Genomic DNA, 26,681 nt, shown 5'->3' with positions numbered 1-26,681 from the left:
ATACACATATTCCCTCCACATACATCCCACACACACACCAACCCTCCATATGCAAACCCCACACAAACCAATATCCCAAACCCACACACACACCCTCTATATGCAAACACCCCACACACACAACCCCACTCACAAACACTACACAAGCACAAACCGCCCCAACACACAATCCCATGCACAAAAGCCAAAATAGCGCCCATGGGGGAAGTGAGGGTGTTGGTGCAGTCGCTGACCCAGGGGGAGGGGGGGTTGATGCCATCGCTTATGGTGGGTGGGGGGTTCGTGTCATCGCTTATGGAGGGAGGGGGGTTGGTGTCATCGCTTATGGAGGGAGGGGGGGTTAGTGTCATCGGTGATTGAGGATGGGGGGGTTAGTGCCGTCGCTGATGGAGAGAGGGGGGTTGGTGTCATCGCTGATGGAGGGAGGGGGGGTTGGTGTCATCGCTGATCGAGGATGGGGGGATTGGTGCCGTCGCTGATGTGTCAAGGGGGGTGAGATGACATCGTCATTGACAAGGATGGGGAGGGAAGCAGCGCTGACAAGCGGTGTGGGGGCGCACGTAATGCCTGCCATGCCCTAATACGTTGGTGCCCCACACAGACACTGACACACACACTCACCCCCCCATGCACAATCACGCACTAACACACACCCCTCACAGACACACACCCCTCACACACACAATACACATAAGCCCCATACACATCCCTCATACATACCCACACACACGCCCGCCCCCACACACAAACCAACACACCCACTTACACACACCCATCCCTCACACACACCCCACACTAACATACCATACACACACCCACCCCCCACTCACCCCACTCCACACACACCCAAACCCCACAAACACATGCCCCTCACAAACTCACACCACACATAACCCACATACACCTTTAATACACACACCAACACACACACCCCACTACACACACCCCTCCACACCACCCGTCCCACACACATTCTCACCCACACACTCAGACACCACTACACAACCCACTACACTCATCCTCAAATACAACATACACACACCCCCCACACACATACTTATACTTACACTTCCCACACATAACCCCCACACTCCCACTTACACACACACCCCACACACCCACTTCCCACACACACACACCCCACACACACCCCCAAGCACTCATCCACACACAGTCACCTCCCATACTGACCCCCTGCCCTCACACACACATCCACACTCCAATAGAATCTATTTCCTCCCTCTCCCCTTAATCCGTCTCCGAGCCGGATTCTCGAATTAAAAGTAGACTTTGTTCCTGGATGAATATAATATATGTCTGGAAGTTGGGTTTTAGAATGAAAGGTTCTGAAAATCATTCAGGAAAGATCCCCCCAACTATTTTGCCACAAATTGGAAGATGGGCTTTTATATCAGCGACATGTTCTATCAGTGAGATAATTTTGTCGAGTTCCTTCCATTTGATGTCGATGTTGTGCTTTGTACCAATGTTCTGTATATATTTGTTCATAGGTGATATATTTGTACATGTTTGTTCGCTCTTCTGTATATATTGTATATATTCTGTATATACCTTTTCACTGTAAACAAAATCCCCACAAGCGTGCACACACACACACGCTCCCACACAAACACGCCTACACACACTACCACACACACCCACACACATTCCCACACAAACCCACAAACATACAGACGCACACACACACACACACACACACACACACAAAAACACACCCTCCCTCACACCCCAAACACACGCCCACACACATACCCACCAAGCACCCACGCACATATACCCCACACACATCCACCACACAATCCCACCCACACACACCACACACATCCCCTCACACATTCCCTCCAACACCCCAATACCCCAACATGCATCCCCCAAGCACACACCCCAATCCTACACAACTCCACACACACACCCCAACACACACACACACAGCCCGAACTATTTTGTGGCAAATTGGATGATGAGTTTTATATCAGGCACGTATTCCATAAGTCAGATAATTTTGTCGAGCTCCTTCCATTTGATGTCGATGTTGTGTTTTGTACAAATGTTCTGTATATATTTATTCGTTGATGATATATTTGTATATATTTTTTCACTGTTCTGTATATATTCTGTATATATTGTATATATTCTGTATATACTTTTTCACTGTAAACAAAAGCCCCGCATATATGCACACACACACACACTCCCATACACACATGTACACACACGTACACACACACCCAAATACCGACAGACACTCCCACACCCTCACACAAACACACACACATTCCCTCCCTCACATCCCTTCTTTCAAACACCCACACAAATACACACCTAGAGGCAACCACGCACATATACCCCACACACATCCTCTCACACATTCCCTCCAACACCCCAATACCCCAACATGCAGCCCCCAAACACACACCCCAATCCCACACAACTCCACACACATACCCCCACACCCACATACAACCCCAACTAATTCGGGGCAAATTGGAAGATGTGCTTTTATATAAGGGACGTATTCGATAAGTGAGATAATTTTGTCGAGTTCCTTCCATTTGACGTTGATGTTGTGTTTTGTACAAATGTTCTGTATATATTTGTTCGTAGATATATTTGTATATATTTGTTCACTCTTCTGTATATATTGTATATATTCTGTATATACATTTTCACTGTAAACAAAACCCCCGCATACATGCACACACTCAAACACACACTCTCACACATACACACACACCACACATACCTAAATACCGACAGACACTCCCACACCCTCACACACACACACACACACCATCCTTCACACCCCTTCTTACACACGCCCACACACACACCTACCCACTGGCACCCACGCACTGTATATATTTCTGTATATATTTCTTCGTTGATGATATATTTGTATATAGTTGTTCACTCTTCTGTATATATTCTGTATATACTTTTTCACTGTAAACAAAACTCCCACATGCACACACCCACACACACACACAGACATACACATACACACACACGCACACACACACGCACACACACACACACACACACATACACACTCTTCCACAAACACACCCACACAATGTTCTGGGTCCCTACAAGAGGGGCAGGACAGGCAACTCAATGTTCTGGGACCCTCCAAGAGGGGCAGGACCGGCAGGTCAATGTTTCGGGTCCCTCCAAGTGGGGAGGACAGGGAGGTCAATGTTCTGGATCCCACCAAGAGGAGCAGAACAGGGAGCTTAATGTTCTGGGTCCCTCCAAGGTGAGCGGGACAGGGAGGTCAGTTCTGGGTCCTACCAAGAGGAGTAGGACTGGCAACTGAATGTTCTGTGTCCCTCCAAGAGGAGCAGGACTGGCAGCTGATTGTTTTGGGTTCGATTGTTTCAGTGGGGAGGGGGGAAGAATGAGGGTTGGTTACATTGCAAGTCAAGGAAAATATCCCAGCTTTCCTCAGTCAGGATAAATTAGTGGGCTCCACTGCTGAGGATTTGTGGTTGGAGACAAGGAATAGAAACGGGATGACCACATTAATGTGATAGGAAGGGAAAATTGGAGGAGCAAATTTGCAGAGAGACAGAAGCATCTGTAGCAAAGCAAATTCTGGCAATTGGTGGGTTAAATTTTCCCCATACTGACTGTCCTCCCATACTGTAAGAGGGCTGGATGAGTTAGAATTTGTCAGATGAAAGTTTTATAAATCAATATAGAGGTCGGAACTCGAGAAAGTACAATATTATATCTCCTATGAAGGAATAAGACAGGATGGCCCCTTACAGCAGTCACTCTTTGCGAGCAGCTCTGAGAAGAATAATCAAATATTCCCATTTAGAGCTCCTAAAAAATCAAACCAAAAATGAGAAACATTAAATCAGACTGACCCAACAGGACGGAGGGCCTAAGGTCGCTTGGAATCAGCAGAAGCGATAGAATAGGCAATCTCCGTCAGGCTGAGGGACCTTGAAACACTTCACGCTAGTACAAAGTAAACTGGATGAGAGGGTCCTTGCAGAGTAATGGATTGGAGTCAATCCACAGGACCATCAGAGCAACAGAGAGGATCACTGGAGTCTCCCTCTTCCCCATCAGTGTGATCTAGCAGGATCCTTGTCTGAAGAGGACATGCCAAATCCTGGAGACGCCCTTTGACCCTGCCCACAGCATCTCTCAGCTGCTCCTTTCAGGGAAGAGAAAGGAGGATCAGAGCCAACAGCACCAGGATGAGGAACAGCTTCTCTGCAGGGGTCGTGAGAAGGTTGAACCACCAGAGGAACTGATCCCACTCACCATCCGAGGCTCTCACTGGGACAAAACAAGACTTACTGATCTATTTTTATGGATGAAATCCTTGTCCTGCATATGGATTGCCTTATGTCCAGTTGTGTGTCTGCGGGTTTTGCTCTTTCCATGGGTTGCCCTTGTACAATCAGATGCCAATCAACTTGACTTTTCATGCTCATCCCCAGCAGCAGAATCACAGAGGTCTCTCTGATCGATGGGCTTTTCCTGGAGATACACCCACAGGCTGACATCCAGAACAGCTGGAAAAACCATCATTTCCGTCTTTGGTCTGCCCGAAACTTTTGGCGTCTTTTAACACCCCAAGATGTCAGTGAGGGATCGCTGCTGACTGACACATTCCAGGCTGAAGGGGGACATGCTGAGCGATGCACTGAGGCTTAGTTCAACCGATGCGAGTAGGTGATGGGGAAGGACTGCAGTCCACTATGCATTGATGATCTGAGACGAAGGGAAAGCCCCACATAAAACAGAGGAGGAGGAGCGACAAGGTGACAAGGGTGCAAACAAAGAACACATGTAAAATGTTCAATGATGGAAATGTATGGACATGATACGAAGGGCTGAAAGAGACTTGGAACGGGGTTCTTTCTTGTCGATCATTTATTGCGAATAAAGTCTTACACAAAAGGCCGAGAAGCAGCTAAGGTTTTTCTTTCCACACAGATCTACTCTTTCAGTCCTCTAATTCTATGGGCACTGTCGCAGGGTTGTAGCTCCCAGTTGTTGGATAGGGTGACACCAAGTGGTAGCTCCAGGTACTAATGAGGATGCCATCAGGTGGTTCCCCTCACCAGCGCCAACATCAGTTCTTTGTAACACAAATAATGATGAGTGAAACACAGAAGTCTGCAGACGCTGTGATTATAGTTAAAAACACACTGACATGCTGAAGGAACTCAGCTATTCTTTCCAGCATTCAGGCTGAGCCCTTCTTCAAAGAATAAATAGAGTAAGACAGAAGCAGGAAATCTCAGAAAGGCTCAGAATTCTGGCTAGGGGACTAATCCAGCCCAACAAAAGGTGTTAATTGGATGTAATAAGAGATGAGGTTTTTCATAGCATGCCGAGCGACCACGTGGTAAGGCGGGCCGAATCACTGTCCCAGTCAGTTGGTAGAAGATGGCGCAGGCCCCCCTTCCCTTCTCAGGAGAAGCATGCGTTTGGCAACACACGTTGCCTGGGAGATGTCGCCACATCCTGTTTGCACGTCGCTGGGTAGGCAGCGACTCCGCAACACACTGACATCACTCCCCTAGACCAGCGCACCCCAGAGAGGAATGAGGTCGTCCCCTAAAAGCAATCGAGAGGTTCACATAAAGTCAGTTACTGGTTCAGCTCATGCTGTGTGGAGGTGCTTCATTTTAGGAGCACCACCATTCTCAGCCACTACAAGACCATGAACAGGCTGGCAGCAAGAGAATGGGATGGGGAATTGAAGCAGGTGGCCACTGAGAGATCCCCGCTCTTGCGGCGGACATGGAGAAGTTTGTGTTTATAGGATAGCTATAAAGCTCGATGAAAATGCAACCAGTAGAGGTTTGACTTACCCACAGGCTTCCAGAGAACAGATTGGGAGAGAAAATACAAGTCTTTAGGCTAGCAAATCTTCCAGACAGGGATCAATGATCAATTCTTCCCAACAGGGTCCCAGGCCCCAAAATCTGTGAGGCCTTCCTTGATATTTTTAACACAGTAGCGCTAACTGATACCGATCGAGTCAATGAGCTGCCGAAAGGCAGCCCATTCATAAATTGGTTTCCCACCCAAACACAGCTGATTGAGATGTGAATTGTCAAAAACTATCGTAAGCATTCAGTAACCTTAACAGCACCAGCCCAGTGCCAGTTTGACATTGTTTCTGCCCGGAGTTTTCGCCCACCATTGTTCACAGACGAAGGCGAATGCTGCTTCTCAGTCATGGTGACACATGGGTCTCTCTGGTGGTTGAACAGATCCCAGGGCGCTGAGTTCTGGAGTAATGACCTCACCAAATTTGATGATGATGAATGGAGGAAATGCTTTCGTATGTCGCGTGGCACCTTTCACTTCGTGCTGGAACACTTAGAACCTCACCTGAAGTCGCATAGACCAGGCGCAGTGACCATGGAGCCAGGATTTCGATCAGCTGTGGCCCTGTGCTGGTATGGCACCCCTTGTGTGTATCGATGCATCAGTACCATCTTTGGAATAGGCATCAGCACCGTGTGCATGGTGGTGCAGGAGGTGATGGCCGCCTTGAGGAAGTTCCTAGGTAAACGTCTCATCTCCCTACCAATGGGAACACGTTTCCAGGAGACCAATGACAGCTTTGCGCAAAGGGGATACGCAATGTGTGTTGGTGCCATTGATAGATCATATATTCCCATTATTTCCCCCAGCGTGCAAGCTGTAGCCTACTACAATTGCAAAGGGTGGCATTCGGTGGTTCTGCAAGCGGTGGTCGACCACAGATTCTGGTGAGCTAATCCCTTATTGGTCTTTATCACATCACATCTCAATGTTTATAACTTCACTGTGCTTTCCATTCATGTTGCAGCTTCTCAGATGTGTTTGTTGGCCGAGCAGTACCCATGATGCCCGAGTGCTTGCCAACTCTCCTCTATATAGAAAGGCAGAGGACCAGGGCGGATACCTATTCCCTTTGACGTGAGTGTTCATCCTACAAAGCTCCATGTGTCAACCTTATGAATACTTATTGTGTCAATGTTCAGATGTATGAATTAACGACATTCTGCATTGTTGTGCCTGTAGGTGTCCAAGGATGTTAATGGAGTGGAGGTTCCTGCGCATCTTCTGGGTGATCTGGCATATCCCCTATGAACCTGGCTGATGAAGGGGTTCACACAGCACTGAGTACTGGATCTGGATCAGCTAAGATGTAACAAGGCCCTTAATTCTGCAAGGATAGTGGTGGAAAACGCGTTTTGCCGTGTAAATGGCTGCTGGTGGTGCCTGTCCAAGCATCTGGATATCTCTACCACCTTAGTCCCAGATGTTGTGTTTGCCTGCTGTGTACTGCACAATATATGTGAGATTAACAAGGAAGACTTCCTGTCAGAGTGGACATTGGTTGAAGCAGATGGTCCTGCACACATTAGCCAAGATTGTCACGATCTGCAGGCCCATGGGCACCAGGCCATCCATTCTGCTATTTTATCCATCCTGTAAGGGTATGTCCCTGCCACCCAGCTCCCCAATTTCCACAACTTGTTATGTGTTCTCGTGAAGGAACGGTTGCATATAAATGAGACTTGTGTGCTTGTCAAAATGTAATAAAAAACGTTTTTTTAGAAATCTTATTGCTTCATAAATATCTGAGGTAGATATCGCGATGTAAACATTTCACATTATGCTTAAACTAGATGGAAACCATGGAATGGACAAATCACAGTGTAAATCCACTTCACACTTGAACAATGCAGAACATAAACAAAAACGGTAAACACAACAAACACCTCCACCCAGCACCACAGCATCTCTGTGCTGCGCTGATTATTCCTCTCGGAGGAGGGTTACCAAGTTCACTTGGCAGACGCATCCTGCGCATTCAGGTGGCCACCCGACAGCCCATATTGCCATAAAATGCAGCTTTACAGGCAAGGCATTTGACCACCTAAAAGTGCTTTTTCTGAGAGTTCCTGTTTCTGGCTCATTCCTTGAAGAAGGGCTCAGCATTGAAATGATGGGAATATATCTTGATCTCCTATGGACACTGAAAAGCCGGGCTGAGCTCCTCCAGCTTAACGGTGGTTTTTACCACAACATACAGATGCACATCTTGAGACCAGGTCACTATGATGTGCCACCTGGGGCAACTGAATAACAGGGGCATCTTGTAGTTCCACTTGGCTGTTTCTTACATTATTTGCCCAGGACTTTCTTTCTTTGCAAAATTCCCAACACTTATTCTGTGTTTTCTCCAACCTGTCAATTCAAATATACTGGTTTTCTTACTTTTCCAGTTCTTGGTTTCTCTGCTTTTAGACCTGTTTTACGAGCAGTTTTCTATAACTTATATTCCAGCAGTTGCTGTGGTTGAAATTTTACTGATTTAATGAGTTGTTTTCATCAGAATCGAAATGTGCTTGAGTCCACGGACAGCCATGTAAGCAAGGGAATGGGATAGGGCATTGAAATGCGTGGCCATTGGGAGATCAACCCTGTTGCAGCGGAAGAGCTGAGGTGCTGAACAAAAGCACCTCCTGGCTACTGAATATATATGCTTCCTTCTGGTCGCTTTTATTGAAGAAGGTCTGTATTGTTCATTAGTTTCCAGAAAAGTTAAGCTAACCTTTGTGCTCAACCTTGTAAGAAGTGCTTTGCTTTTGAAGAGGTGAAGTTTTGCTACTTTCAGAAAAAATTTTATCCACAAGGTCCTTGGCAAAAAAGAATGACGTGATCCTCGATCGACTGAAGATACTGTGATTGTAGTCAAGAGCAAAATGCTGTAGGAACTCACTGGTCTTTTCAGCATCCACAGGAGACAAAGATATATCGCCGACGTTTCGGGCCTGAGCCCTACATCATGAAAAAGAATTAAATTTAAACACGAGACTGTTCCGCCCAATTTACAGCCCATTAACCTATGGTATGTTTTGAATAGCCCCTGAAGAAAACCCATATAGATACAGGGAGAACATACAAGCTCCTGACAGACAGGACAGGCTTGAACCCTGCTCTGCTACTGATCACTGGCGCTGTCAAGGCGTTATTCTAAGCACCACATCAAATGTGCTGCCCTAGTTTTGGCAGGATTGAGTGGAATACTTTTTGTATGGTGTCATTACATTTCTGCAAAACCTTTCTCTGTCCACGTGTCCAACAAAAGGCAGGCATAGTTGGGGCTCATGCTGATGCTCATGGCTACCCCTTCGACTTGGAGAAAGAGGGATGAATGAAAGGAGAAGTTGTTGAGGGTGAGGTCAAGTTCTGAGTTCTGCCACACAGAGGGGGGTGGTGGTGGAGGGGGACTGGTTGGGTCTGTTGTCGAAAAAGTAACAAAGGGATTTGGGGCCTCTGGTGTGGGGGATGAAGCTGGATAGTGAATTGATATCTATGGTAAAGGTGAGGCTGTTGAGTTCAGGGAACAGGAAGTTGTGGAAGTGATGGAGGGCATGGTGGACAAATCATCAGGGCCTGAAAAGATATTGCCTTGGATCTTGAGGGAGGCTCCTGTACAAATAACAGGGGCCCTGGCAGATATGTTTAAAATATTCACAGCCAGTGAAATCAACCAGGGTGCTAGTGTTCCCCTCAGCAGTGTGGGTACAGGAAGAGGTGATGACACCTAGTAGAGGCAACATGACCCGAGGCCTCTGCACAGTGTGAAGAGGGGTTTGGGGGTTATGATTGATCAGGTAAGAGACAGTGGGACATCAATCAGGACCCCTCCAGCATGTTTAAATTGCTCATTAACCCTTCGTCACCCAACTCCTCTCCTACAGCTACATTAAAATCATAGAAACATAGAAGATAGGAGCAGGAGTAGGTAATTCGGCCCTTCGAGCCTGCTCCACCATTCAATGAGATCATGGCTGATCTTAAATTTGTACCCTGTCCCCACCTTCTCTCTGTAACCCCTAATTCTCTTATACTGAAGAAATATATCTAATTCCCTCTTAAATATTTTCAATGAAGCTGCCTCTACTGCTCTCTATGGCAATGAATTCCACAGATTTGCGAACCTCTGGGTAAAGAAATTCCTCCTCATTTAGGTTCTAAATGGTTTGCCTATTATCCTCGAACCATGGCCCCGGGTTCTGGACTCCCCCATCATCGGCAACATCCCTTCCGCATCCATTCTGTCTAGTCCTGCCAGAATTTTATATGTCTCTATGAGATTCCCTCTCAATCTTCAAAACTCCAGCGAGTACAATCCCAATTTGCGCAATCTTTCCTCATAAGTTATTTCTGCCATTCCAGGTATCAGCCTGGTGAATCGCCTTTGCACTCCCTCCATTGCAAGAACATCCTTCCTCTGATAAGGTGACCAAAACTGCACACAATACTTCAGATGTGGTCTCACCAGGGCTCTGGACAACTGTATCCTTATTCCTATACTAAAATCCTCTTGATATGAAGGCCAACATACCATTTGCCTTTTAAACCACCTGCTGTTCCTGCATGCTCGCCTTCAGTGACTGGTGCACAAGAATCCCTAGGTCTCTCTGCATTTCCCCATCTCCCAATCTATTGCCATTCAAATAGTAATCTGCCCTCCGGTTTGTATTACCAAAGTGGATAATCTCACATTTATCCACATTGTAGTGCATTTGCCATGTATCTGCCCAGGTCCCCAATTTATCCAAATCACACTGGAGCTTCCTGACCCCCTCTTCAGTGCACACAACCCCTCCTAGCTTAGTGTCATCTGCAAATTTGGAGATATTACATCCAATCTCCTCATCTAGATCATTTTTAAATTTTTCTAAATGTTTCACACTATGAACCACACTGACCAAAATACATACCGACATTTTTCTCTTGAATATATAGTGTCATTTTCTCCCTTCCCCCCCCTCCCTTCCCTCCCTCACCCTCCCCATTTATTCAAAGTTCAATCTATATGTTACATTAAACCCATTAAACTATGTCGTCACGAAATAAAAATAAACAAGAAATTTGTATCTTTTACTTTTACATACTGGGTCAGTTCATAACGTTGTCTTCTTCTTCTGTCATTTTAGGTGGTGGAGGTCCGTGGTAGGATTTCTCTATTGTGTTTCATGTATGCTTCCCATATTTGTTCGAATATTGTGATGTTATTTCTTAAATTTTATGTTATTTTTTCTAATGGAGTACATTTATTTATTTCTAGGTACCATTGTTGTATTCTCGAGTTGTCTTCTAATTTCCAGGCTGACTTAATACATTTTTGTGCTACAGCTAGGGCTATCATAATAAATCTATTTTGTGCTCCATCCAAATCGAGTCCAAATACTTTATTTCTTATACTACTTAGAAGGAAGATCTTTGGGTATTTTGGTATATTGCTTTTTGTGATTTTATTTCATATCTGGTTTAGATCTTCCCAAATTTTTCACTTTCTCACATGCCCAAATTGCATGTATTGTTGTTCCCATTTCCTTTTTTTACAGTGAAAATAAATGGGTCCCATTTATTTAACTTTTGGGGTGTGAAGTATAGCCTGTGTAACCAATTATATTGTATCACACGTAACCTCATGTTTATTGTATTTCTCATAGTTCTGGTGCATAGCTTTTCCCATGTTTCACCCTTTATCTTTATGTTTTGATCTTGTTCCCATTTTTGTTTAGGATTACAGCTTGTTTCCTTGTTCTCCTTTTCTTGCAGTTTGATGTACAGGTTTTTTATAAATCTTTTAGTTATCATTGTGTCTGTAATCACATATTCAAAATTGCTTCCTTCTGGTAACCTCAGACTGTTTCCCAATTTGTCCTTCAAGTAGGTTTTCAGTTGGTGGTATGCAAACATTGTATCATGAATTATATTATATTTGTCCTTCATTTGTTCAAAAGATAATAATTTATTTCTCAAAAAACAATTTTCTATTCTTTTGATCCCTTTTCTCTCCCCTTCTCTGAAGGAAAGGTTATCTCTTGTGAAAGGGATTAGTTGATTTTGTGTCAATATTAATTTTGGTAATTGGTAATTTATTTTATTCCTTTCTACGTGAATCTTCTTCCAAATATTGAGCAGATGGTGCAATACTGGTGAATTCCTATGTTGCACCAATTTTTCATCCCACTCATATAGTATATGTTCAAGTATCTTCTCCCTTATTTTATCTAGTTCTAATCTGGTCCAAACTGGTTTTTCCCTTCTTTGTTCAAAAGCTGATAGGTATCTTAATAATATCTATAATAATTCTTAAAGTTTGGTAGTTGTAAGCCTCCTTGTTTGTACCATTCTGTCAATTTATCTAGTGTAATCCTCGGTTTCCCCCATTTCCATAAGAATTTCCTTATTATTTTCTTTAGCTCCTTGAAGAATTTCTCTGTTAGGTGAATTAGTACTGATTGAAATAGGTATTGTATCCTTGGGAAGATCTTCATTTTAATACAGTTTATCCTTCCTATCAGTGTTAGTGGTAAGTCTTTCCAGTGCTCTAAGTCGTCTTGTAATTTTTTCATTAATGTATGATAATTTAGTTTGTATAGATGGCCAAGTTTATTATTTAGTTGTATACCTAGGTATCGAATTGCTTGTGTTTGCCATCTTAATGGTGATTCTTTCTTAAATTTTGTGAAATCCGCATTATTCATTGGCATTGCTTCACTTTTATTTGCGTTGAACTTGTACCCCGATACTTCTCCATATTCCTTCAATTTCTCATGCAATTCTTTTATTGATATTTCTGGTTCTGTTAAGTATATTATAACATCATCTGCAAATAGACTGATTTTATATTCTTTCTCTTTTATTTTTATCCCTCTTATTTTATTTTCTGTTCTTATCAGTTCTGCTAGTGGTTCTATAGCTGACGCGAACAGTGAGGGAGATAGTGGACATCCCTGCCTTGTTGATCTGCTTAATTTAAATTGATTTGATATATATCCATTTACTGTCACTTTCGCCAATGGTCCCTTATATAATGCTTTAATCCAATTAATATATTTTTCTGGTAGGTTGAAATTTTGTTGTACTTTGAATTAATAATTCCATTCTACTTTGTCAAAGGCTTTCTCTGCGTCTAAAGCAACCGCCACTGTTGGAGTTTTGTTTCCTTGTATTGCATGGATTAAGTTAATGAATTTAGAGATATTGTAAATTCATCTTTTTTTAATAAATCCAATTTGATCTAGTTTTTCTATTTTTGGTACACAGTCAGACAATCTGTTTGCTAATAGTTTGGCTATTATCTTATAATCTGTGTTAAGTAGAGATATTGGTCTATACGATGCTGGTGCAAGTGGATCTTTCCCCGTCTTTGGTATTACTGTAATTATTGCTGTTTTGCATGAATCTGGTATGTTTTGTGTTTTCTCAATCTGGTTCATTACTTCCAGGAGAGGAGGAATTAATAAGTCTTTAAATGTTTTAAAGAATTCTATTGGAAGTCCATCCTCTCCCGATGTTTTATTGTTCGGTAGTTTTTTTTAATATCTCCTGTATTTCTTCTATTTCAAATGGTTTAATTAATTTATTTTGCTACTCTGTTTGCAATTTCGATAGTTCAATTTTAGTTAGAAATTCATCTATTTTGTCTTCTTTCCCTTCGTTTTCAGTTTGATATAGTTGTTCGTAGAATTCCCTGAAGTTTTTATTGATCTTCGTTTGGTTATACGTAATTGTTTGTCCTTTTTTCTTGTTGACAATACCTTTCTTTTAGTTTGTTCTGTCTTAAGCTGCCACGCTAGTATTTTGTGTGTTTTATTCTCCTAGCTCATAATACTTCTGTTTTGTCTTCATTATGTTCTTCTCCACCTTATATGTTTGTAGTGTTTCATATTTTATTTTTTTGTCTGTCAATTCTCTTCTTTTAGTTGTATCTTCCTTTATTACTAATTCTTTTTCTGTATTTGTTATTTCCCTTTTCAACTGTTCTATTTCGTGATTGTAGTCCTTCTTCATCTTAGTTACATAACTTATTATTTGCCCTCTGATGAATGCTTTCATTGCATCACATAGTATAAACTTATCTTTCACTGATTCCGTATTTATTTCAAAGTACATTTTAATTTGTCATTCAATGAATTCTCTAAAATCCTGTCTTTTATGTCGCATGGAGTCTAATCTCCATTTATACATTCTCGGTGGGATGTCCTCCATCTCTATTGCCAATAACGAGGGTGAGTGAGCCGATCACAATCTAGCTTTATATTCTGTTTTCTTAACTCTTCCTTGAATGTGGGCTGATAACAGGAATAGGTCTATCCTTGAGTATGTTTTATGTCTACCCGAATAATATGAGTATTCTTTCTCCTTTGGGTGTAGTTTCCTCCATATATCCAAAAGTTGCGTTTCCTGCATCAATATAATTATAAATTTGGTTACTTTGTTCTTTCTGTTAGTCTGTTTTCCAGTTTTATCCATGTTTGAGTCCAAATTAAGGTTAAAATCCCTTCCTATTAGTATATTCCCTTGCGTATCTGTGATCTTCAAAAAGAAACCTTGCATAAATTTTTTATTTTCTTCATTAGGTGCATATAGATTCAGTAAATTCCAAAATACTGAATATATCTGACATTTTATCATTACATACCTCCCTGATGGATCTATTATTTCCTCCTCTATTTTGATTGGTACATTTTTATTGATTAATATAGCTACTCCTAAGGCTTTTGAATTATATGATGCTGCTGTTACATGTCCTATCCAATCTCTCTTTAATTTCTTGTGATCCACTTCAGTTAGATGTGTTTCTTGCACAAATGCTATGTCAATTTTTTTCTTTCTTCAGTAAATTTAACAGCTTCTTCCTTTTGATTTGGTTATGTATTCCATTAATATTTAAAGTCATATAGTTCAACATGGCCATTTCATACTTTGTTTATCTTTCCTTTCAGTTTCCTCATCACCACCTTCCTTTCTTTTCCATTTCTGTTTTATTTTTTTGAACACATTGTAAGACAACATTTCTGAAACATAAAATATTTCCATTATTTTCATATCTAAAATTTCTTTAACCCCAATAGTCCCTCCCCTATCTGAGTTGCACCTGGCCCTTGTCGGGCAACCACATCTCCCCTCTCCATTTGGATTGCGAACCCGCCCGCAAACGTCAACTGATTTCGCAGTGACTGTTATTCTTCCCCACCCAGCACCCCCGAAAAGATTTTAATCTTCACATATATCAAAGCTCTTAATTCCCTCCTTATATTCTTTCTTCCCTTTCTCTTCCTTCTTAGTTCTTACTTATACTTTATTCTTCTTTATATATAGTTTGTTGTCATTTTTGTTCTTGTTACATCTCTTCATCTCTCTGTCTGTGTTGTAAGTGTTCTGCAAATTTTCGTGCTTTTTCTGGATCCGAGAACAGTTTGCTTTGCTGCCCCAGCATAACTATTTTAAGCACCGCTGGATATTTTAACATAAATTTATAACCTTTTTTCCATAGGGTCGATTTTGCTGCGTTAAACTCCTTCCTCTTCTTCAGGAGTTCAAACTTATGTCTGGGTAGAAAGAAAATTTTTGACCTTTGTATTCCAGTGGTTTTTCGTCTTCTCTTATTTTTTTCATTGCCTTCTCCAATACATTTTCTCTTGTCATATATCTTAGGAATTTTACTAGAATGGATCTTGGTTTTTGTTGTGGCTGTGGTTTAGGGGCTAATGTTCTGTGTGCCCTTTCTCTTTCCATTCCTTCCTGTAATACTGGCATTGCTAGGACCCTGGGGATCCATTCTTTTATAAATTCTTTCATATTTTTGCTTTCTTCATCTTCCTTAAAGCCCACTATCTTTATATTGTTTCTCCTATTAGAGTTTTCCATTATCTCCATCATCTGAGCTAACAGCTCCTGTGTTTCTTTAACATTTTTATCAGATTCTTCTAATTTCTTTTTTAAGTCATCTACCTCCATTTCTCTGGCTGTTTCTCATTCTTCCACCTTGTCTACTCTTTTTCCTATATCTGTCATGACCATCTCTAATCTATTCACTTTTTCTTCTGTACCTTTTATTCTTCTTTTTATTTCACTGAATTCTTGTGTCAGCCTTTCTTTTAACGTTTCTATATATTTTTGAATTTTTTTTATCCATGTACTTTCGCTTCCCTTCATCTTCCATTTCTTTGTGTAGAGTTTGATGTTCTCCCTCCTCTTCTTCTGAGTCCACTCCAGGATCTGTGTCCTTTACCTGATTTTCTTGTTGGGTTGTTTATTTTATTTTGTTGGGTATTTTTGTTTTATTATTTTTATTAAAGGTGTCTTGGTGTTGGTCTTCTTCCTCTGGGTTGGTCATTTGCTGTTTTTCTGATTTCCTTTCTTTATTCTCTTCCTTCTTGTTCCCGTTATTTTCTATTTTCTCTGTTTTCCTGTTGAGAGTCTTGCTGTCGTTCTATCCTTGTGCATGCGCGGTTGCGCACTTTTGTTTGGCTCCGTGAGCCATCTTTTCTTCTGATGTCTTTCCTTCTTCTTTTCTTCCTGTTGTTTTTGGTTTTTCTTTCTTTGCTGCCATTTTCTCCACACTTTTATTTTTAATTTGTTATGGTTTCTGTGTTTGTGACTTTGCTTTTCCTTACCTTTTTTTAAAACATTTTTGGAGAGGGCTAGTATTTTCTTACCGGTCACTACTCCATCACGTGACTTCCCCGTCATCTAGATCATTAATGTAAATTGTGAGCAGCTGGGGTCCCAGTACAGATCCCTGTGGCACCCCACTGGTTACCGCCTGCCACTCAGAAAATGAGCGGTTTATCCCAACTCTCTGTCTTTTATCTGCCAGCCAGTTCTTAATCCACATCAATAACTTGCCCCCAATCCCATGAGCCTTGATTTTGCATGCCAGTCATTTCTGTGTAACCTTATCGAAGGCCTTTTGGAAATCCAGCTACACCACATCCACTGGCTCTCCCCCATCTATTTTTCCTGTTACCATCTCAAAGAATTCCAATAGATTTGTCAAGCACAATTTACCCTTTGTAAATCCATGTTGACTCTGTCCTATCCCTTCTCTGCTAGTCATATGCTCTGCTACTCAACCAGTTTACCTATCTCGGCTGCACCATTTCATCGGATGCAAGGATCGACAATGAGATAGACAACAGACTCGCCAAGGCAAATAGCGCCTTTGGAAGACTACACAAAAACAACCAATTGAAAAACCTCACAAAGATTAGCGTATACAGAGCCGTTGTCATACCCACACTCCTGTTCGGCTCCAAATCATGGGTCCTATACCGGCATCACCTACGGCTCCTAGAATGCTTCCACCAGCGTTGTCTCCACTCCATCCTCAACATTCATTGGAGCGACTTCATCACCAACATCGAAGTACTCGAGATGGCAGAGGCTGACAGCGTCGAATCCACACTGTTGAAGATCCAACTGCGCTGGGTAGGTCACGTCTCCAGAATGGAGGGCCATCGCCTTCCCAAGATCGTGTTCTCTGGTGAGCTCTCCACTGGCCACCGAGACAGAGGTGCACCAAAGAAGAGGTACCAGGACTTCCTAAAGAAATCTCTTGGTGTCTGCCACATTGACCACCGCCAGTGGATTGATATCGCCTCCAACCGTGCATCTTGGCGCCCCACAGTTCGGCGGGCAGCAACCTCCTTTGAAGACGACCGCAGAGCCCACCTCACTGACAAAAGACAAAGGAGGAAAAACCCAACACCCAACCCCAACCAACCAATTTTCCCTTGCAACCGCTGCAACCGTGTCTGCCTGTCCCGAATCGGACTTGTCAGCCACAAACGAGCCTGCAGCTGGCGTGGATATTACCACTCCATAAATATTCATCCACGAAGCCAAGCCAAAGAGAAACATCCTAAATAATGGATTCCATCATTTTGCCCACTACTGATGTAAGGCTCACCGGCCTATAATTCCCCACTTTTTCTCTACCCCCCTTTTTAAATAGTGGGGTAACATTAGCTACCCTCCAATTCATGGGTACTGATCCTGAGTCTGTCGAGTTCTGGAAAATAATTTTTAAAGCATCTGCTATCTGAATGCCCACTTCTTTAAGTACCCTGGGATGTAGATTATCAGGCCCTTGGGATTTATCGGCCTTCAACCCCTTCAATTTCCACAAGACCATGTCCTTAGAGATACTGATTTCTTTCAGCTCCTCCCTGACATTAGTCTTTATGTTTCCCAATTTACTTGGGAGGTTATTTGTTTCTTCTCTTGTGAAATCAGAACTAAAGTAAGAATTTAATTGGTCTGCCATTTCCTTATTCCCCATTATATATTCCCAAGATTCTGACTGCAAAGGACCTACTCTGGATTTCATTAATCTTTTCCTCTTGACATATTTATAAAAGATTTTGCAGTCGGTTTTTATGTTTGCCGCAAGCTTACTTTCATAATTTATTTTTGCCCTCTTGATTAATCCCTTTGTCCTCCTTTGCTGCATCTTGAACTGTTCCCAGTCTTCGGATTTGGTACTTTTTTTGGCCAATACATGTGCTCTCCCTTTGGACCTAATGCTGTCTCTAATTTCACTTGTTATCCACGGTTGAGTCACCTTTTTTGGTTTATTTTTATGCCAAACCGGTATAAACGATTTCTGGAATTCTTCCATGAGATCTTTGAATGCTTTCTGTTGTCTATCCACCATCAACCCCCCCCCACCCCATAAACATCACCCAATCAATCTTACTCTACTCCCGTCTCATACCATCATAATTCCCTTTATCAGTGATGAACGATAAACTGTGTCAGATACTGTGAAACCGTGTTCACAGTGGGGTGAAGGTTTATCAGTGATACAAAATAAACTCTGCCATAAACAATTAAACAGGGTTTACAGTGGGTAGAAGGCTTAACAGTGATGTACGGTAGATTGAGGCAGACACTGTGACACGGTGTTCACAGATGGGAGAAGTTTTAACTGTGATGTACGATAAACTGTGGCAGAAACACTGACAAATGGTTCACTTTGGGGAGAAGGTTTAACAATGGTGAATGGTAGACTGAGCCAGATACTGTGACACATGGTTCACAGCAGTGAGAAAATTAATGGATGATAAACTATGTCAGATACAGTGACACGAAGTGCACAGTGGGGATAAGGCTCAACAGTGATGTATGATAAACTGTGGCAGAAACAGTGACAAATGGTTCACATTGGGGAGAAGGTTTAACTGTGATGTATGGTAGACTGAGGCAGATTCTGTGACTGGGTTTACAGTAGTGAGAAGTTTTAAAAGTGATGTCCGATAAACTGTGGCAGATAAAGTGACACCAGATTCACAGTGGAGAGAGGATTAATGCTGATGTTTAAGACTGATTCAGATTCTTTGAGACCGGGTTCACAATAGGGAGAAGGTTTATCAGTGATGTACGATCAACTGTGAAAGATACTGTGACACCAGGTTGACAGTGGTGAGAAGGTTTAATGGTGATGTATGGGAGTCTGAGGCAGATAGAATCACATCAGTTTCACAGTGGGGAGAAACCTTGATGGTGATGTACCGTGCACTGAGACAGAAACTGTGTCACTGGGTTCAGAGCAATGAGAAGGTTTAACAATGATGTAAGATAAACTATGTCAGATACTGTGACACCAGGTCCACAGTGGGGAGAAGGTTTAACGGTGATGTACGTTAAATTGAAATAGATACAGTGAGACCAGTTGGACAGTGGGGATAAGTTTAAGTGATGTACAGTAGATTGGGGCAGATACTGTTACACCGTGTTCACAGTGGGGAGAAGGTTTAACGGTGATGTACGATAAATGGTGGCAGAAACAGTGACATATGGTTCACATTGGGAAGAATGTTTAACGTGCTGTACGGTGACTTTGGCAGATATTGTGACACCGAGGTCACAGTAGTGAGAAGGTCGTTTAACAGCGATGTACGCTAGACTGGGGCAGTACTGTGACACCAGGTTGACAGTGGGGAGAAGGCTTAACGGTTATGTACGGTAGACGTTGGCAGATACAATAACACCGGCCTCACAGTGGGGAGAAGGTTTACTGGTGATGTAGGGGAAACTGAGGCAGATTCTGTAACACCGGGTTCACAGTGGGGAGAATGTATAACAGTGCTGTACAAAAAACTGGGGCAGACAAATTGACAGTGGTTTCACGATTGGGAGAATGTTTGATGGTGATGTACATTAGATGTATGCAGATACTCAGACACCTGCTTCAAAGTGGCGAGAAAGTTTAACGGTGATGTACGGTTGACTGAGGCAGATACTGTGAAACCAGGTTCACAGGGGGAGATGCTTAAACGATGATGTACGTTAGACTGAGACTGTGACACTAGGTTCACAGCAGTGAGAAGGTTTAACAGTAATGTACGAGAAACTGTGTCAGATATTGTGACATAAGGTTCACAATCTGAAGAAGGTTTAACGGTGATGTATGGTAATTTAAGATAGATACTGTGACACTAGGTCCACAGTGGGGATAAGGTTTAACGGTGATGTACGGTAGACTGAAGCAGATACTGTGACACCGTGTTCATGGCGGGGAGACTGTTTAATGATGATGTACGGTAGACTGAGGCAGATACTGTGACACCAGGTGCACAGTGGGAGAAGGTTAAATGATAGTGTACAGGAGACTGAGACAGATACTGTGACACTGGGTTCACAGCAGTGAGAAAGATAATGTACGATAAATTGTGTCAGATACTGTGACACCTGGTTCACAGTGGGGAGAATGTTTGAAGGATAAATGGTGGTAGATACAGTGACAACGGTTTCACAGTTGAGAGAAGGTTTAATGGTGATGTTCGGTAGACTGAAGCATATACTGTGACTCCGGGTACACAGTGGGTAGAAGGTTCAACGGTGATTTACGGAAGTCTGAGTCACATACCGTCACATCAGGTTCACAATGGGAAAAAGTTTATAGGGTGATGAAAAATAAGCTGTGGCAGATAAACTGACACCGGGTTCACAGTGGTGAGTGGTTTAATGGTGATGTACGGGAGACAGAGACTGAAACTGTGAAACCAGATTCACAATGAGGAGAAGGTTTTTCAGTGATGTACAATAAAGTGTGGAAGATACTGTGACCGCAGGGTCACAGTTGGGAGAAGGTTTAACTATGGTGTACGGTAGACTCAGGCAGATACTGTGACACTAGGTACACAGCGGGTGGAGGATAAAGAATGATGTTCGGTAAACTGTGGCAGATAAAGTGACACCAAGTTCACAGTAGGGAGTGGTTTAATGCAAGATGGAAGCAGATACTGTGACACCTGGTTGACAGTGGGGTGAATGTTTAACAGTGTTGTACAATAAACTGTGGCAGATAAAGTGACATTTGTTTCACTGTTGGGAGAATGTTTAATGGTACATAGGAACATAGGAACAAAGGAAGTAAGAACAGGAGTAGGCCAAAAATGGCCCATCGAGCCTGCTCTGCCATTCAATACGATCATGGCTGATACAATAGATGGAGGTAGATACTCTGACACCAGCTTCACAGTGGGTAGATTGTTCAACAGTGATGTACGATAGTCTGAGATAGATACTAAGACAATGGGTTCACAGTAGGAAAAAGGTTTAACAATAATGTACGATAACCTGTTTCAGATACTGTGACAGCAGGTTCACATTGGGTAGAATGTTTAAGGGTGATGTACGGTAGACTGTGGCAGATACTGTGACACTGAGTTCACAGTGGAGAGAAGGTTTAACCGTAATGTATGATAAACTGTGTCAGATACTGTGACCCCAGGTTCACAGATGGGAGAAGATTTAATGATGGTGTACGGTAGACTGAAGCAGAAACTGTGATACATGGTTCACAGCAGTGAGAAAAGTAATGGACAATAAAGTATGTCAGATACTGTGACACCAGGTTCGCATTGGGGAGAAGGTTTATCAGTGATTTACTGTAAATTGAGATAGATACAGTGACCCCAGGTTCACAGGGGGAGAAGCTTAAATGATGATGTACGATAGACTGAGACTGTGACACTAGGTTCACAGCAAGGAGAAGGTCTAACAGTAATGTACGATAAACTGTGTCAGATCCTGTGACACCAGGTTTACAGTGGCGTTAAGGTTTAACAGTGATGTACAGTAGACTGAAGTCTTATCATACCCCCTTATAGAGGAGGGTATCAATCACTTCCCCTAACCCTAACCTGATCCAGGTGGGTGCAGACTACCTGGGAGGGAGGGGCAATGACAAGAGGAGTCCACCTGGTTGCCCCGACAACAATGGTTGGCGGGAGACGCTCAAATATTAACTGCCGCTTGAGTACATTCATTCCGAGAATGTGGGGGGAGTTGGGGTCTCATTGTGACATGAGAGTGAGAGAGTAAATATTAGGAGGTTGCCATGGTTTCACTGGTCTTTCTGTATTATTGTGTAACAATGAACCCATTGGTGACATCACGCAGCCAGCAAACCCAGTTGCTGAGACTGCAGTCGTGTTCATTGTGAGGGTTGCACGTGGTGCGAGTGCGTGGCACAGTCTTTGCCGAATACCAGGGCTCTTTGGGCAAGTGAGGCTCACGGTGGTGACGTATTTGAATTACTACATCATACGTCACTGAAAACACCTGGCGTGTGACTTGCAGGAGAATGGGCAACGCCTTGGGCTGTCTACGAGTGTCACGAGTGGCTGGGGAAGAGGAGCAGAGTAGGAGATCCCTCACTCCTCGGAAAAGAATGACGTGTAACTGCTGCAAGAAGATCAGAGGCAGATGGTTACATTCCCGAGTTGCTGCGGAGGAATCGTCAGACTTCAATGTCGACCGCAGGGAAGAAAACACGCAGCAGGTACTCTCGGTCACGTGTGAAACCTTTTAAGAAACAATGTAGAGATGAACATAAGTTGTACTGTGTGTCCAAGGTTCATTACTCAAGTAAACATCAGACACTCATCATATAAGGAGAGATTTGTGTTTCGCAGCTAATTATCTCCAATTCAGTGTTGGTAAATCATTTATGCTTTGTCTTGTCTTTTCCCAAAGCATGTACAGATTGGGTGCCTCATTTATTCTGAAACTTAAACAAGGTCATCAACAAGTGAATCCTACTTGGAATTTATACATTCCTACTTTATAAATGGGTCCAGATAGTCTTATTTTTGTAAATTAAAATGAAAAACATTCACAGCCCAAAGGAACCTCAAGGTTGAAAGTGGAAATGATAAAACTGGAATTACTGGATATTTCAATAAAAACTGAAAAGGCTGTAAACTCCCAGCAAGTCAGTATGTGTCCAACCTGCTGACTATTTCCAACATTTTCTGTTGTTACATTTGAAGTATAATTATTTTTAATATTTCTTCTGGGAACAATTGGCTGTCAAAAACAGGAATAAAATTCTCTTTATTGTTTCGGGGTAGGGAGAGTTTAGTGCTTTTTTTAGTAAGGAATATATGGGTTGGCACAACGTCAAGAGCTGAAGGGCCTGTACTGTGCTGCGGTGTTCTATGTTCTAAGTTTCTGCGTGGTGATTTAAGAGTAAATATTAACCAATGACCCCCCAGAAGAATGTGCCCTTACTTTGGTTTCTGCCCTGGAATGAGATGAGATGAAAGACGGGAGTCCTGGTTTTGTGGATGAATCCAAATCAAGAGTGTTCTTCGTCTAGGTGTACCAAGAATCCGTGGTTTGCCTTTCATGAAATTCAAGTCAAAGGCCTCAGCCTTGAGTGTATTGTCCATAGGTGTGAAATCTGAATGTCTCTGGGGATTGACCCTGTGCCATGTGTTCAGTTGCAATGCCTTCAGCAACCCTCGAACCGATGTTCATTGGGCCAATCCTGTTATGTGTTTGCCTTGCTTTTTCCAGATACTTTTGTTCTGTTGACTGCCATGGTTCACATGATGAAGATAATGCTTTGTAGTGGATTTGAAAATAGTCATTAAATTTTAACTGTGCTTTTTACCTGCAAGACCACATACTTGCTCTTTGTAAAATGTTTTTATTGAATTTAACATATAAGCATGCACACAGAAATCTGAAAACCACGTAACAATTCATTCATTTATATGAGGACACACGAAGAAAACAAATTACATGAAACTACATTGAGGATTACTTGTTAATCTTCAAAACAATTACACTACAACTCCAATCATCCAAAATCAGATTCTCTGAAATCCTCATTTATCCAAAATTTAAAAATAAAATCAGATAAATGAGGATATCCGAAACAAATCAGGATTCCTCATTTATCTGAAATATTTTTCAAAGACAAACTGACTTCTCAGGTTGAAAAAAAATTAATTGCACGTGAAATTAGAACAATTGTTCTTGTTTCGGGTAACTCCCTCCCCTCTCTTTTTCTATTCCTTCTTTACTTTCCCCCATTGACTTTTCTCCCCAACTTTCCCATCAAACTCCGCACCACTGACTCCCAGCATGTGGTTGGAAGAATCCCTTGTCCTGCCATCATCCATGAGTGCAGCCTCTCGGCAGCAGCCGGTCAGTCACAGGCCTTTCAGATAATTGGAGTTGTATTGTAATAAGATATAATCTATATGATTAACCCATTTATGAAATAAATTGTACAAAACAAAAGAATAGAAAGAAAAAGAAAAAAACTCAAAAAATAAAATCTAAAAAAGACCTAATCTAACCCCTCTCTCTAATCAAGGTTACCTTGTAGACAGAGTGGAATTGGGATCTTTGTTTAAGGTATTGGAAAAATTTAAATTTGGGCCACTCTTTATTGGTTGGATGAAGGCCTTATATAAAAATCCATTGGCTTGACTGGTGACAAATGGAAAAGTATCTTCTTGCTTTATATTATCTAGATCAACTTGACAGGGTGTCCTTTGTCACCAGCTTTATTTGCTTTGGTTATTTAATGGTTAGCGCAAATGATTAGACAAGATGGCGATATTAAAGATATTAAGGCAAATGAAGAAGAGTATAAAATGAATTTATTTGCCGATGATGTTTTGATATATTTAACAAATCCTACGCAGTCGTTAGGAAGGTTACATGCAAGGTTGTAACAGTATGGTGCGTTACCAGGATATAAAGTTAATTGGGATAAGAGTGAAATGATGCCTTTGACAAGATTGGATTATGCATATTGTAGAGATATTGTCAAATTTAAGTGGCTGGATAAAATTAAGTATTTTGGAAAAATGAAGATGATAATTATAATCATTTATATGAGTTGAATTATATGCAATTATTGCATAAAATTAAATTAGATTTAAATAGGTGGAAAGATTTACCAATAACTTTAACAGGGTGTTGTGGTGGCACAGTCTCTCATGGCGTGTAACGCCGCATGGCGGAGCAGCCATGGGAAGATGGTGCTGTCAAAGTTTTCTCCCTGCCTCAAGTCGCCTGCCCAGCGCACGCCTGGGGCACCAATTTTGATGTCACAATGCACGAGGTGACTGACCTCATGCTGCCATTAAAAGGGCGCGCGCTGAACTTGATATATTTAACAAATCCTACGCAGTCGTTAGGAAGGTTACATGCGTGGAACAGTATGGTGTGTTACCAGGATATAAGGTTAATTGGGATAAGAGTGAAATGATGCCTTTGACAAGATTGGATTATGCAAACTGTAGAGATATTGTCAAATTTAAGTGGTTGGATAAAAAGAGGCAGCTCATGCTGCCCTTAAAAAGGCGCGCGCTGAATTTGAATAAAAAGGTCATTAATGGCTTTCAATGTGATGGTTGAGACTTTCTTGGTTGTGTCCAGCACGACAGTGTTTTAAAATGAATGTTTCCCCCCGTATTCAGTATTTTTGTCAATCGATTCCATGTTGGATTCCTAAAAAGTTTTATAAGGATTTCCATGTACTGGGATGATCTTTATTATGGAAAGGTAAATTGGCAAGTGTGTCTGTACAAAAATTGATGGAGTTTTATAATTACCACATTTTCAGAATTATTATGAAGCGGCACAATTCAAGTTTATTAATAGAATGGTTGGATCACAACAATCTTTACGTTGGGCTAAAATCCAAATGGCTTGATTCATGAACAAAGAATGAAACAGTTTATTTATAAATGGAATGCTCAACTTTTCCAAAATTATCCTTTACTAGTGTTAAAACATTTGATGGAATTATGGTATCGGACCAACGTTGCTATTGGTGCTGAGGGTAAAATTTCGGCTAAAACCCGTTTGTATTATAATAAGCTTTATTTTCTTTTTCAATAAATCATGTATTCCTGAATATTTTGGAAAAGAAAGATATTATATTTGTCAAAGATTGTTACGAAGTTGGAAATTTTGTTTCATATCAATGATTGAAGGAAAAATATGGAATTCCTTCAAATGCATTGTTTACTTACGATCAGGTCCATGCTCTGTTACTGGATAATTTTGGACACAGTTTGAGATTACCTAGAAGGATGAAATTTGAATGTTTAATTATTGAAGGAGGGAAAAAGGGATTGATTACAGAAATGTATGCTTTATTACAAAATAAGGTGTCTAAGTCGGAAATTTATAAAGCGAGAAGTAAGAGGAAGGAGGATTTGTTGGTTTCAATTTCTCAGGATGTTTGGATGACAATATGTGAGGACAGTGTGACTAAGCCAGTAAACGTAATATATAGATTTGTTCATGATAATTTTATTCATCAACTTCACTTAACTCCTGAGAAGTTGAAGAGATATGGATTTATCTCTTTGGATATGTGTTTTCAATGTGGGGAAGAGATAGGGTCTTTTTTACATTCAATATGGTTATGTGAGAAGGTGAAACCCTTTTGGAATGGAATTCTGGAATTTTTGCAGGGGTTGTTTAAATTTAAGCTTTAATTAGAGCCGTTAGCATTTTTATTGGGACATATTAAATAAAATGGAGTTTGGAAATGA

The 26,681-nt window shown here is 41.7% G+C and overlaps 2 protein-coding genes across 2 annotated transcripts in view; both read left to right on the top strand.

Annotated features, from left to right (window-relative positions):
- Positions 1-485: 485 nt before the first annotated feature.
- Positions 486-7,574, top strand: LOC138754643 (uncharacterized). Its single transcript, XM_069919192.1, has 2 exons — positions 486-6,960; positions 7,066-7,574. The coding sequence occupies exon 1, from the start codon at positions 6,232-6,234 to the stop codon at positions 6,772-6,774; it is 543 nt and encodes a 180-aa protein (XP_069775293.1). The 5' UTR covers positions 486-6,231; the 3' UTR covers positions 6,775-6,960; positions 7,066-7,574.
- A 14,712-nt stretch (positions 7,575-22,286) lies between these two features.
- LOC138754642 (microtubule-actin cross-linking factor 1-like) overlaps positions 22,287-26,681 on the top strand; it is a 42,398-nt gene continuing 38,003 nt past the window's right edge. Inside the window, exon 1 of the mRNA XM_069919191.1 lies at positions 22,287-22,654. Within this exon, the coding sequence (XP_069775292.1) occupies positions 22,457-22,654 (198 nt within the window). The 5' untranslated portion in view covers positions 22,287-22,456. The remainder of the gene's footprint in view (positions 22,655-26,681) is intronic.

This window comes from Narcine bancroftii, chromosome 2 (assembly GCF_036971445.1).
Source record: "Narcine bancroftii isolate sNarBan1 chromosome 2, sNarBan1.hap1, whole genome shotgun sequence".
Classification (NCBI taxonomy): Eukaryota; Metazoa; Chordata; class Chondrichthyes; order Torpediniformes; family Narcinidae; genus Narcine; species Narcine bancroftii.
Note: the sequence above shows the minus strand (reverse complement) of the source record. Positions and strands in the feature narration are given on the sequence as shown.

Coding starts and splice junctions, on each gene's coding strand:
- LOC138754643 (XM_069919192.1), top strand. CDS start 6,232: ATGGTGACACATGGGTCTCTCTGGTGGTTGAACAGATCCCAGGGCGCT.